General features: G+C 36.9%; 3 protein-coding genes across 15 annotated transcripts in view; 2 read left to right on the plus strand and 1 right to left on the minus strand.

The window, feature by feature from the left end:
• On the plus strand, positions 1-2,677 carry LOC106615549 (dnaJ homolog subfamily C member 21). The gene is made up of 2 exons (XM_014231811.3): positions 1-761; positions 839-2,677. Exons 1-2 carry the CDS (start codon positions 156-158, stop codon positions 2,006-2,008), a joined length of 1,776 nt encoding a protein of 591 aa, XP_014087286.2. The 5' UTR covers positions 1-155; the 3' UTR covers positions 2,009-2,677.
• Positions 2,417-14,255, minus strand: part of LOC106615550 (LHFPL tetraspan subfamily member 2a protein) — a 20,334-nt gene continuing 8,495 nt past the window's right edge. The window contains exons 1-5 of one of the 13 annotated variants that reach the window (XM_036362528.2): positions 8,676-9,077; positions 3,705-3,730; positions 3,147-3,639; positions 2,944-3,057; positions 2,417-2,881 (exon numbers count right to left, since the gene is read on the minus strand). In XM_036362528.2, the coding sequence (XP_036218421.2) occupies positions 2,739-2,881; positions 2,944-3,057; positions 3,147-3,615 (726 nt within the window). In that variant the 5' untranslated portion in view covers positions 3,616-3,639; positions 3,705-3,730; positions 8,676-9,077 and the 3' untranslated portion in view covers positions 2,417-2,738. Of the gene's footprint in view, positions 2,882-2,943; positions 3,058-3,146; positions 8,374-8,403; positions 8,517-8,581; positions 9,078-14,255 lie in introns of those variants that run through there. The other 12 variants (XM_036362533.2, XM_014231814.3, XM_070109159.1 and 9 more) reach the window with 12 other exon arrangements.
• The window catches only part of LOC106615530 (wnt inhibitory factor 1), a 2,295-nt gene continuing 1,470 nt past the window's right edge, over positions 13,431-14,255 (plus strand). The window contains exon 1 of the mRNA XM_014231779.3: positions 13,431-14,201. Within this exon, the coding sequence (XP_014087254.2) occupies positions 13,780-14,201 (422 nt within the window). The 5' untranslated portion in view covers positions 13,431-13,779. The remainder of the gene's footprint in view (positions 14,202-14,255) is intronic.

Here is a 14,255-nt window from a genome sequence, read left to right on the forward strand (position 1 = left end):
TTTAGCTAATTTCAAAAGTTTGTCCAAAGTGAACTTGCAATGTGTTCGTTTACATACTGCTAATTTCATATAAATTTTTCAATTTAGTTTCAGTATATTGAGGAGATTTGGAAAATTTCAAGCGAACGTCTGTGGAAAATTACTAAAACTTAGCAATGAGGTGCTATTACGAAGAATTGGGAGTCGCACGCGATGCAACCGATGGTGATATAAAGTCTGCATATCGCAAATTGGCATTGCGTTGGCACCCGGATAAAAATCTTAATGCTGTAGATGTGGCCAAAGAACGTTTCCAGTTGATACAACAAGCTTATGAAGTTCTGTCTGACCCACAGGAACGGGCATGGTATGATAATCATCGCGATCAAATATTGCGAGGCAAAAACTCTGACTACACTGAAAACTGTTTGGACGTTTTTGAATATTTCTCATCCTCATGTTTCCGTGGATACGAGGATGACGAAAATGGCTTCTATGCAGTTTATCGAGAGGTATTCGCGAAACTTGCTGCAGAGGATGCTGAATTTATGGATGACGATGGTGAAATCGAAAAAATTCCCGCCTTTGGTGATTCTAAAAGCAGCTATGAGGAGGTTGTTGCACCTTTCTATGCCTATTGGCAGTCATATTGCACAAAGAAACCATATACATGGCTTTGTCCATATGATGTGAAAGACATAAGGGATCGTCGAATATTGCGTGAGGTTGAAAAAGAAATGAAAAAGGTTGTACAGAAGGCACGAAAAGAGAGAAATGAAGAGGTAAGTGATCATTAAAAAACTGATGTAATTATTAAAGCACGTACATAGACATTTCACTTGTATATTTACAATTTTAGGTGAAAAACTTAGTGTCATTTGTGCGCAAGCGAGATAAACGTGTGCAAGCATACAAAAAATTACTGGAGGAGCGAGCTGAGCTTAACCGTAAAAAGCAAGAGCAGAATAGACTGGAGCAAATACGCAAGCGACAACGTGAGGTGGAAGAGATGCGTCAAAATCAGAAGCAGAGCGACAATAATAACGATGAGTATGAAGCACAGCTGAAGCAGTTGGCACAGGATTATGGGGACAGCAGCGCTGAAGAGGAAAGCGAAACTGAGGATGAAGGAAAAGTGGAAAATGAAGATGATGTACTAGAGTCCGCGGAAGAGCAATTGTATTTGGATGATCTCTATTGTGTAGCATGTAATAAAGCATTTAAGAACGAGAATGCATATGCAAATCACGAAACGAGCAAAAAGCACCGGGAAGCCTTAGAACGTATGAAGCTCGAAATGCAAGCTGAAGAAGTAGCTTTTCTAAACAGTAATGAAGATGAAGAACATAGTGTCGAATTACAGGATAGTGAAATTGAAGAATTAGATACTGACAATTCTAAAGATGATAAAGAGATTGAAGATATATCAGAAGAAGTAGATTCATCTGGAAATGTTCAAACAGATTACCATCAAGAAGAAAAAGATTCCAATAAAGAGGAAGAATTATTGGGCAACGTCAAGTTTAAAAAGAATAAAAAGACACGAAAAAGTAACAAACTCAATAAATCTCTGCCGCAACCAACCCATGAGGTAGAAACTTTGTCATCTGGTTTTCTGACACATGTAAAATTTGATACAAGTGATGAAGAGGACTGGAACAACCGAAGTAAAAAATCAACGCGAAAAAATAAAAAACAAGGGAAAAAGACTGTTGTGGAAGATAAAGATGCGAAAATAATAGACAAAGGGAATACGTCGGTTGTAACTATTGAAACTGATGAACCTTTTCCGAAATTTGTACCCAAGACAAAGGAAAAATCAGACAACATAAAGGAAAAAGAGAGCATAGATTCGTCTGCAACAACATACGTGTGTGTCACCTGCCATGCAAATTTTCAGTCTAAAAATAAGCTTTTTGCTCATCTAAAGATAACCAACCATGGTGTCTACATACCAAAAACGAAGACGAAAGTAAACGCAGCAGCACCAGACGGTAAGGGTAAAAAAAATAAAATAAAACGGAAGTAGAGACAAATCCATTGTAAATTTTAGTGTTATACGTCATTATCTGTTGTAAAAAGTGTAATTTCTGTTAAAGAAATTGTAATAATTGAACATTTAAATTAAATATTTTTTGTATTTATTTGTAATTTAAAAATTTGTTCTGTACAAATATACGGAAGTAATTCGGTGCTCTATTTGTAGAAAAAGATTTGTGAATATGTTTGGACCTGAAGAAACAAAATTACATAATAACTATAATATTTACACATATAAATTATGTATTGTAACAAATAACTAAATTCGATTCCAATGTTCAAGGAACCGACTATTTTAAAAGGATATCTAGGTCAAGTCACTTTGATTAACTATCAAAAACTATTTACAGTGTGTATTACAAGTATATGGCAAAAGGTTGGATTTAGGACTTGAAAATTATACAATTGAAGGTGCATGCTTTGTATGACGCTTTATTCGAAACTTTTTCTTTTCTTATAACCTGCATGTACATAAATATGTATGTTTATCTAAAAATGAGTAGCACATGTGATGCTGTCAATGTAAGTACACTTATGTATGTATATATGTCAATACAAAAAATATGTCACTTGATTTTGTATTAGCAATAGTTTACAATGTTTAAACTAAATTAAAGGCACTTAACACTATTAAAATATACATAGATTAAATAATTTACACCACAGTAATTTTATTCGATAAATTCGAAATGCGACTGTCATCGTACAAAGTTATGGTTTTATGGAATGCACACCAAACGATTTCCCTCTTCAACTCGCCGTTTTACGCGCATGCGCATGTTGGATGACTCTGCCTTCAAACTGATGCCGGCGCAAATGAAACAAAGCACTGCAGCGACCACAGCGCAGTAGAAGGAAATACCTGAAAGAATTTATTAAGCTATAATAGGGAATACATACGCCTATTGTTTAACTAAGCCTTACCAATAGAACATCCCGCTGGATAGAACGGCTCAGCATCAGCGCCACATAGGAACTGCACACGCGGCGCTCCCCAAGCCAGTGGATGTAGAAACAGTGATAACATAATGCTTATTGCTGCAAAAAGTTTAATTTAGCACCGCCTTTCATGGTTCTAAAATTTCGTCCTGCGATATTTTAAAAATGCCTAGAATGGAATGACTCACCTGATACAACTTGTGCACAACCAGTCATGTTATGTATGCTCTTGCCAAAAGCCGATTGTCGACAAAAGGTTATCAGCGTCAACGCCACTGTTATGGAGTGCACAGTAAAACCCAACGACATAAAGAACATCGTGGCTTTCCAAGCGGCTGGGTAAACATTGCTGTCAGTCGCGAAGCCATCCAAATCGAAGGGACCGCAGTGGTAACCATAGCTGTGCATCACCTTGCAGCGAGTGTAAATACCCACGGACGGATAACGGACCGTGGGTATTGGTAACATTAATTGCGTTTCGTTTTGGATGGCAGTGCTTGTTAGGCGCGAGGAAGTGCTCGAATCAACACTGACGAACGTAGGATTCGGGCCGATCAACCATTTAGGTGTGACTATTGCCGATGCGATTAGCATGTCGGCCACCAGGCTAAGCACAAACCAGACCAAACTGCCGCCGGTTATGATGACGTAACACATAGTCGGTAAATTTTATTTCAGCTCCTGCAAAAATGTTGCCATTAAATTCACAGCCAATACTCTTAGAGCCGCTTGCGTTTGCCACTGACCGTGCTCAATGCATTTGAACGCTGAACTGGCATGAAGACAAAATAAAGAAGTGCGTTCAGCAAAAATATCTTTAATTTTGTGAACACCTAATACCAAGTTATAAGTATTTGTATGTGTAAGTATTTTACTTGGAATGGATTCGCTTGGAATATACCATAGGCAGAGTCAGTTCTGGGCACACATTGCCCAAAATGTGTGACCTAAATATTACTTCAGCGAACATATGTAGATATCTATGTACTTATGTATAAAGATCCACATATATATGTAATATATACATTGCTTGTGAGTAAGCAAATTCAATGCAAAACAAAAACTCATTTGTACAGAACAATAACAATGCAGCAAAGAGCAAAATGAAAATCGCTGCACATTGGCTATCAGTGATCGGCTGAAAATGACGTCACTGTCTGTTGGTTCCAGACACATTTTGTAGTAACAAAATGCTATACAATATGGGTCAATCCAAATACAAATATGATTTTAGTGTGTTGGATTTACTTATTTTGTGAAAAAAAGTACATATGTACGAGTACAGCTGTGGTAAGATTAGTAGGAGGATTTGATAGAATTGTACCTAATATAATATATCATTATGAAATATTATATAAAAGTATACATATTATTTTATAGAAAAGTAAAATTAAGTAAAAAAACGAGATATCGGTTAGCCGTGTCGATAATTATATTATAGTTAAAAGAGGGTGGATGGCTCAGGGGCACACGACCCACCAGCTGAACTTTTAATCGATGGATAAAAATTGGCTGATGGAGTTGAAACGACAGCCAAGCGGCAATTAAAGCAATAACCTTATATCGCATTGCGTCAGAGAATGTCCGTAGAAGCATAGAAGCAGTAGATATAGTGGCTGCCTGAAAGAGGCAGAAACAATTTTACTGGCTCCTATCCACACAACGAAATATTAAATTTTGTAAATTACATTTTTTTTGTCTTTATATGACCTCTGTTGGCTTTTATTTAATAAGTATTTAAATAAAATCTCAGTATCCGTATTAGTTTGATCGATTCTATCTTGTTTCAAAAGCATAAATCTGAGATTATTTTCAGTTGAATTATAATTTTTCAAGGTAAAATTTGCTATTAATGTCGACCCACTCCTAGTATTTTGACAGCAACTCTATATATGTGTGTATGTACCACGTCATCGAATCCATACATACATATGAATTTTTGTTGACGTTAATTTTCTAATCATGCTTTTAAAAGTAATTTCCGCTAAATTAGTATTCGATGTCTTCAATTACAGTTACCATAATCTATCTATTGAATCACTTACTACATATGTATGTATGTATGTATGTAATTTTGTTATCGTTACGCCTAAAGTCTACCGACTGGCGAATTTGCATATCCATCACTAAGGGCACACCTTCATTCATGCCAGCAAATCTAATATGTATGTATGTATGTCCAGCTTTTTTTACAACAGTATAAAAGAGACACATATATAAGTACGAGTATATAATGTATATACATACATACATAGCTTACGAGTGCAACCGCGTGAGGCACATTGACCTGTAAATGATTTCAAATTAGCTAGAAAGGGCAAGGGCATGTAAAAGGTGTGCTGGGGGGAAACCGCTGAACGCTCTTTGGGTGAAATATGCCAGATACACAGCCATACATGCCGAGTATGAAATTATAGCTGTTTGAGGTAATTTAAAGCTTTTGACGCGCCGGTAGCGCGAAACTAATTCAAATGTAATAAACAAGCGGCTGACAGTGTGATTTCCATTTGATATTTCAGTTGGTGTGGCGCGAAGTATTTGTTCTAAACATGCTCGGCGCATTAAGCCGACAATTAACGACACAATTAATTAAAACACAAATAAAAACAGTGTAATTGTTTGGGGCGCCAAACAGCTTTTGCCATGCACTTCCGCCCACTGAGCATAGTGAGAGCTTCTAGCGCTGTAGTATCTTTGCACATAACATATCGACTTACATACATACATACGCGGTCTTGTGTTTAATGTTTTATTCTAAATTTTCTGTTGCCTTTTAATATATTTTTTGCCCCACGACTATTGTATTTGTAATGATGGTGATGATGACTCCCAACGCGGAAGCTATAAACAAATTGCAACAGACACAGTCGTTCTAGCAGCACAGCATATGCTCATCTAACTTAACAACATACTACACTCCCACGTGTAGGCTGAACTTCAACAGAAATTTGTGAGTGTGTGCAGGCGGTTCCATGGCCAGTACGCTGGCACTTGTATTGTCGCACAGTGTGCAAAATCATAAAATTGCAATGTAATTTTTGGAATAAAAAAACAAGAAGAAACGTCAAATTTAGTTGCATTGTAGCTATAATACCATAAACACGTTTCCTTACCCGAAGTTGATATTGATCAGTCGGTATGTATGGCAGCTACATATTATATATATTATAGTGGTTAGATATAAAAAATATGTCCGGAAATTGTCGATTTGTCTTGGGTAATAACCCATACCAAATTTCGTGATGATATATTCTCAAATCCATTTTTGAACAAGCTAAAAAAGAAATACAAATAAACTAACGGTAGAGCTTGCACTCGCCGAAAACTCCCATTGAGTATATTTTGGAGATAAGTTTATCTATTGCAACTTTATCAGTATTAAATTTAAATTTGCTACAACGGCAGAACCCACATTTTGGAGAATTTATTACTTAAGGATCTGGTTTCGGTGATTTCATTGAATATTGATCACCTAAGACTGTATTTACGACCTGATATTAAAACCCATTAGTGGTTCAAAGTGGACAATATCATGTGTCTTGCACAAAAACTTCTACTAAATAGTTCTCTCTTTTTAAAGTATGTGGCTGCTTCATAACACTGTGCTTCCCGTCGGTGGTAAAGAGAACTTAAGAAAAGCTGCAGCAGTCAACCACTTTGTAAACAAGCTGGTTGACTGGGCTTACAAAGAAGAACCTGCCTAACGTTTTAGCTGCTGGAGCTCACTCGATAAGATTTAATTTGTTTAGAGTTTCGAATAATCTTGCCGACATCCGTGCACCACATCACTAATGATAAAACAGGAGGCGTGTGCACGTCGGCCGCCAGCGCTTCGTCAACAGTTGTTTTACATGCATCGTATTGTTGTTACAAAACAATTTCAGTGGTTTTGTTGTTATTCGTTGGCTGGCTGCTCATTATTGGATGTTTGTGTTCTGGCAGCTGGTACGAACAAGAGTTCGGTACAACGAAATACTGAGAACGCGGCGGTTGCAGCTTTAGTGATTTTGTTGACCGATGCGGGAAAGCGAAAGAAAGGGAGGCCACAATGCAATTGATACCGATGCTATAAAATTCGAACACAGATACGTATGTTTTAATTAAAAATTAGAATAGAGCGGTGTCTGAGATTAAATTTTTTTTTTTTTTTTGTTTTCTGCGATAAGCATTCATTCAAAATGTACAACAAAGTAATCATAACATAATTATTATAATTAACAACAACAAATCCGATATCGCCCAATTTTGTATTCACTAAAGTCAAACGGCGCGTTGCCTGTATGGATGGCTGGATGTTTGAAGCTTTCGAGGTCGCCAAACTCCAATTGCCGCACACCAACCGGCGCGGGTGGCGGCGACGACGAATATTACAGTGTGCATCGCACATTACTTGTGGACACGAAAAGAGTGCTGTGGCAATTAAAGTGGAATGTGCGTCTAGGTTGATAGTTAGTTTTTGGGGTGCGGCTGTTTATGCTGACGCTGTCGTCGACGCTCGTTGACTGCCAAACACTAAACAAACCGAATAAACCAAACGGGGAGTAAATAAAATGAAGTGTGTGTGCAAGTATGCATGGCATATGTGCATATGAATGCGTGTGCATCACAGAGTCGACGGACGGACAGTTGAATTCATTGTTACTTACCACATTAATATGGCGAATAAAGCATACTCAAAAAAAATAATACGAATAAATACAATAAAATTAAACCAATAAAATACAGGAACAGTAGTATGACAAATATGGAAACAAATAAAATGAAGTAACGAAATTTATAATCGAAAAGCAGGCAAATATCCATGCGGATCATATGATGGCACGTAGCCAAGTAAGGGATGGCTAAGTTTTCGCGGAACCAAACATTAGGTACTTCCGTTAGTTTAGAAGTATTCCAAGAGGCGAACGCTAGTTGATTACTTAAACTATTTTTGATTCCGAATATCTTGAAGTTCTGCAGAACTTGTGAATATTATTAAAATATATTTTCATATTGTTTGAGTAATTTAATAGAAAGTTAATCGAACAAATGAATATTTGTATGTTTTTTATATGACGGATATTTGCTAAGACTTGTATCTTATTGTGAAAATTTGAAAAAATATCTATTGCAATCTACTCCGGTCGAAAAAAATCTAAATTATTTGTTAGAAATCGATAATAATTGTATGGAACCACCAACAGGGAGTCTTTTTCCTAACGAAATTGCTTGTGCATCATTGTGATTAAGGGGTGAGTAGGGTTTTTAATTTTTTTTGTCTTAAATGAAGTCGATTGGAACACACTTGACGAAGATCAATGTATATGAATTCGGCGTTGTCATCGTTTAGAGTAGTACTGTCTCCCTTAACTATAGCTGATTTCTTGATTCTCAGGTAATCGAAAGTTAAGCTTTGGGTAGAGTTATTTTCATAATAGACTTGACATAAAAGTTTAAAAAACTAACCAAAATATATTCCCGATAAATATAAACAATATATTTTCAATTACACCACTTTATAAGTTGGATATTTTCTTTTATGGATGTACCCTCAAATATGTATGTATGTCCGTTAGTATTGAGACTTAGGTAGTATTTTTTACATAAAAAAACAAAAATTTGAAATATTTTTGCTTGTTCGTACAGCAACGCTTCTTAACACCGACTCTGTCACTCCTATCGTTTCTTTTGTTTTCACGGATTTTTTTTTGTTTCTTTTTTATTTGGGAAATTCGTACTTGTTTTATGTTTTTTGTTTTCAACTTTACGCCTTTGCAACACTAACGAACAGTGGCAACTGATCGCGCAATTTGGAGCAAATCTTGCTGCTCCAAACTACATACAAAAAAGTGAATCCGCCAGATCCCCCAGCACAACACAATAGAACACATTCAACAGTATAAAGATTTACGAAAAGACAACAAAATAAAAGCAATGCCAACGCGAAACTTCGTTTTTGTATTGGATCGACGATTTCGACCGAAGCGTAGAGAACGGAAAGCTCAACAAAGTTGTTGCTGCCACATTGAGCGCTAAGAGTTGACTGAAATTGCTCGCCTTTTGGTGGCGCATCGTCAATACACGCAATGTCGAATCGCTGGTGGGGGCACCGGAGTGGCAGCGAACTTTCATGCGGCAGAACATAAGAGCCGGTCTGCCACCAACCACCCCGTCGACAACGTCATCGCTCGCAACAGATAGAAGCAGTGTTGCCGTATAGACATACAAAAATATTCATTTAAGTACATATGTACTCACAATTAAATTTTACCGAAACGTTTGCTGAAAAAATATCCAGAATTATTATTAGATTATGATTCTGGTATAATCAGACTTTTCTTTATAATATTTTTTTTTGTATTCGAAACTAGCTCAGCTGCTAACTTTATACTATCTAACTGGGTAAGGTTAGGTTAAATGGTCGATCCTTGTAAAGCTTATAGCGTTGGTCCGTTGTGGTACCTAGAACTCCCATAATATTGTTCTTAAATACCCTAATGATTCGACGAAGCGCTTTGAGCCGATCACATATTTGTTGAGGCGGCTAATAACAGTTTCGCTGTATACCCTGGTTGGCCGAAGGTATCAGTGACGTGATGTTTCAAATTTAGTCTTTCAAAAACTTAATAATAGAAGAGAAAGTGCCTGGATATTTCCATCCCATGTTCTTCCATAAAACTTTGACAATTTTGCGTCCGACAAGATTTTTAGCTTTAAAGCATGAATTTCTATTGAACAATGTCCAGAATTTCAACTATGGCGGTAAGAAGAATTTTGCTAAGGGCAAGTGGTTCAGTAGATCTCCTACGTTCTACTCTAGACCAGAAAGATCTCGCAGAGGCTGGTCGTCGGCCAACACATGCTTAGTACACTCGAGGTCCATAGGTCCAGTGCTAGGACGCAAGATGACAAGGGGAATCCAACTTGTTCCCATTTCGATGTGAGCGGGGTAAAGGGCCATTCAAGTACAACTTTTCTCGCTTTGCGTGACAGTTCATACTGAAACAACGAAGCGAAGAAACCAAAGGGTATGCCATAATGAACGCTTTGCTTTCAGTGTTTCTCTCTAGTAAAAAATAGCGACTGTTGCTTTGGAAAGCGTAAAAATATGAGAGTTGCTCAACATTTTGTTTGACTTCGCGTCGAATCTGATAATAACGTAGCTACTACATATCCATATCTAGTGAGTTTAAACACTCCTTGACTAACTTTGACCGAAATTTGAATGAGCAATGCATAAAAAATTAATATGTAATTCCAGCAATTCCCCGCATTTTACTCACCCGCTGAACTCATAATCACTGTTTTCTTTGGAGCTTGACTGCTTCAATGTTCGATCGGTTTCTGAGTGCCGGTCACTGTGCAAAGGTAATGCGTTAGCGGGTGGCTCGAGAGGACGTATACGCGCTTTTTTAAACTATATTACTACAACAACATACATATCTCTCATCCGAACAACAGGCATGTGTGTTTCCTGGTGGCTTGTTTCGCTAACCGGCTAGTGAGCTGTATGCTTAGCTATCGGGGTGTTGTCCCACATGATAACTCACAGGCACATATGTTCGAATATTCGCTTCAACAGCTGCTTACTATGCCACCGTTGCGCTTACTCCTCCTAAGCCCAAAATTGATCGACAAAACCGGTGGTTAGTGTTAATCGAACCAGGTGAGGAAACTCCAGCGTAGCGAATCGATGCATTGCTCTATTTGCATTGTAAAGTCATTTTACTTTGTTTTCTACTGCATACACTTGGTTGTCTACAATATTTTATTTCATTTTAATTACGAGCGTTTCCTTGGGTACCACATCAGCACCAAAAAGTCTAGAATAGTTGGCTAATAATTAAATTCAGATGCATACAATTGTGATGGAACGCTACACGTATTTGTATTTGGCACTATTAAAAGACGGTGCGACTCCTAATTTTCGCGAATGATACCAACTACCAAAAGTCATGAGTAGGTAACTGTAGCGTATGGGCTAAAAAAGTTGAAGAGGGGTATTTTGCACAATTTTTATTGTGATGTGGTTTCAAGCAATTATTGGATTGAAATAAGGTGAAGAAGAAAGGAAGAGAAGAAATTATATAAAAAGTAGTAAATTGATTCCACTGAGATATCCTAAAAAAGTTATATTTACTTTATTAGATACATTGCGTTGTGAACAATTTCATCTGTACGAGGTGTGTTCGGAAAATAACGGGAATCTTAAAATTTCGCGGGTTTGGAGAGTCCAATTGTCAAATTTTTTTTATTATGTTGAAATAAGTATGTGCATGCGCCTAAAGTACGATAAGGTTTTCAGCAGTTTTCATTGCTTACTTTGTCTGTAGCAACCGCTAAGATAAGACGTGTTTTTATGAGCTTGGTGAAACGAAATTAATGATTTTTGGCCAAAAACATTATTGTAACGATGCCTCAGCCTCCATATTCGCCAGCCACGGACACGGTGTCTTTACCTTAAACCTTAAAAGTCGTCGTTTTACAAGATAGATGAAAATCGCTGAAAGAAAAGCTATCCCAAAAATCTGAAAGTGTTTCGACGATTGGAAGAAGCGCTGTCATAAGTGCATAATATCGGAAGGGGACTATTTTGAAGGCGACAACATTAATGTAGACGAATGAATAAATATTTTTTTTAATGCAAATTCCCATAATTTTTTGAACACACCTCGTATTAGGTTACAAGTCCCAGTGTACTAAGTAAAGTATCATGAGATAATTTTACTAATAAATTTGCCAAAGAAAGTCATTTAATGAGAGATATCAAAACAATTAGTATAAAGTTAACCGAAACGATCGAAATTATCACATTAATATGCATATACAAGTGGGAGCTAGGGTAATATATAATACGAAATGGTTTCATCCATTTTGAAACGGTCCCTCTTTTATCGAGGATATTAACCGTGTTTAGTTTTGCTTGGATATGTTTTTTCACTTTTGAGTTAGCTATTGCAAGACCAATTAAAATGATGGGATATAAGAAGAGGTTTGCGCGATATTGCTTAAATACTGCACCAAGAAGGCATCAATGGCAAATATTAATCGACATGGAAAGAATATCATCTCGAGATATTCATAAGAAGCCTACTCATCCCCTAGCTTGCCATTGCGTACGACGCCTATGACTTTTATACTTATTGCTTCCACGCGTATGTAAACTTTGCTTAGAAAAACCAACATATATACATATATTATATATGCATCTACTTATATAAGTATGTATATAAATACATACGTTTGGTATTCATTCTGTGGTTGCGGCTTCGGCTGGGGCTACGTCTGATTCACTGATTTGTTTGCTTCGATTTTTACCTGTTCTTTGTTTTGCTTCGAGTATTCTAGTCATTCAAGGCTCTTTGAGAGTACAGAATGCGGCTTGACAGCATTATAATTTCCGTTCCGCTCTTAGCACCTTCCCTGTGTACTTAACATATAAGTAATGGGTTAAACATTCAAGTCGCATATAAACCGTGTTCGCTATGCATATATGGTATTTATTTATGTATGTGGTAATATGTTATCTTACACCCATTGCCATCCCTATAAGAAACTGCTGATGGGTTCACCAATACACTCATATTTGCTATGTCAGTACTGACAGTCATATGAACATTAAAATGACTGTCAATGTCATTAGATTTTTTCAAAAGCAAATTCTGTAAACGTCGAAAAGAGACGGCACACATTTACATAGAAGTTTCGAGAAGTTGTGAAATACTTATGTAGTTGTTATTCCGTGCGATAATCCAAAAGTGTTGGGTGCTTCTGTGCAATAACAATTTTTGTTTTATTAAAAATAAATAAATAACGAAGAAGTTTTCAAATATATTATACGTAAGTTATTATTAAGTTTAAAATATAATTATATTTTTAGTTAATTTTCATTTTTATTTAGGCATTTTAAAATTCCGAAATATTCATAAAATTATATTTTTGTTGCACTCCATTTTTATATATGTATATGTATATTATTATAACCAATTTTAATTATATGTTGAATTTATTAAAGAAATAAAAATTATATTATCTACTGCGTAAAAGAATTTTTCACTTGTGCTACATTTACAGCAAAATTACAGCTATGATAGTGTTTCAGTCATAACTGACAATTTTCAGCTATGATGGATTTATGGTCAGCAATGACTCAGAAAAAGACATGAAAGTAAGTAGTATAGATATATAGTGAATCAATTCCGAATGCCCATGTGTTAAAGAGAGATGCAAACTCACACACATACGTTTATTTACATCAGTTTTTGCACAAGGCTCTTAAGAAAATAATAGAAACTTTGTTCTGCGCGCTGATAGAATTTCAGCTGTGACTGTCATATTACCAGTCAGATTTCTGTCACTGTTCTTGTTGGGATGGCAATTTCTTGTACTCAATTTGATGTTTTCACACTTTCGATCAATCCATTCAATATTATCTCGCTATCGATTACTTCATTTATAAACACTTATATACTTATATTTGTACCCATGTATGTGTGTATACTTGCAGTGGTATTTTTAATTCACTTTCGTTGAATCATCAGCGCTTTTTGATCTTGTTTATACATAAATATATGATGTATGTATTTGCTTTAGTTTTTGCCGGAGATTTTATCAACACGCTGTCGATTACTTCATAACTACCGTGAGTATAATCAAATATTGAGTAATGTAATGCAATTGCTAGTGCGTGTGCGCAAATCACTTAAGTACACAGCTTGGCACTTTCACTACCAATGATCCGCTTCTTAATCGCACGCGCTGCATCTAAGAAGGGAGTTCTGCGCAGCCTCATTCCATCTGTGGCCGTGGCTTACCGCGGAATTCATATCAACTCAGTACAACATGTCGACCATTTTCGTTTCGTTGCTGTATGTCTTCTTTGCTATCATACCAACTCCTTTGAGTGCTGCGTCGCGACATCCACTGAATTCTCTGCGTTCACTCCACTGGCGCCCATCGAAGACGCCCTGCTCCGACTATGAGATGCTGATTATCAACACGCGTTACTGCGTTTCTCGCTGTCCGATCCGTTGCTCAAATGGCAGCTGCTTTGAGGATGGCGTTTGCCCGTGCGCCGACAACTATCAAACCTCGTTCGAAAAGGAAGAGCTGGTGTGCGCCGCCGAGTGTCTACCAGGCTGCCATAGTGCTGGAGGCTTCTGTGCAGCGCCCGATCTGTGTCTCTGTAGTCAGGAGGGCTATTATTTTGATGTGGTGGCGCGCCGTTGCCGCATATACCATAGCTTGAGTGATCGTTGTTTCGGGTGAGTGTGTGTTGTACTTATGGATTCGTAATATCTATCCTATCCTATTTAATA

The sequence above is a fragment of the Bactrocera oleae genome, chromosome 4 (genome assembly GCF_042242935.1).
Source record: "Bactrocera oleae isolate idBacOlea1 chromosome 4, idBacOlea1, whole genome shotgun sequence".
Lineage (NCBI taxonomy): Eukaryota > Metazoa > Arthropoda > Insecta > Diptera > Tephritidae > Bactrocera > Bactrocera oleae.

What these genes read in the sequence shown, in the direction of transcription:
- LOC106615549 (XM_014231811.3), top strand. Translation starts at nt 156, where the DNA reads ATGAGGTGCTATTACGAAGAATTGGGAGTCGCACGCGATGCAACCGAT. An exon ending in GAAAAGAGAGAAATGAAGAG is followed by an intron (nt 762 to 838) that starts GTAAGTGATCAT and finishes TTACAATTTTAG; the next exon opens with GTGAAAAACTTAGTGTCATT.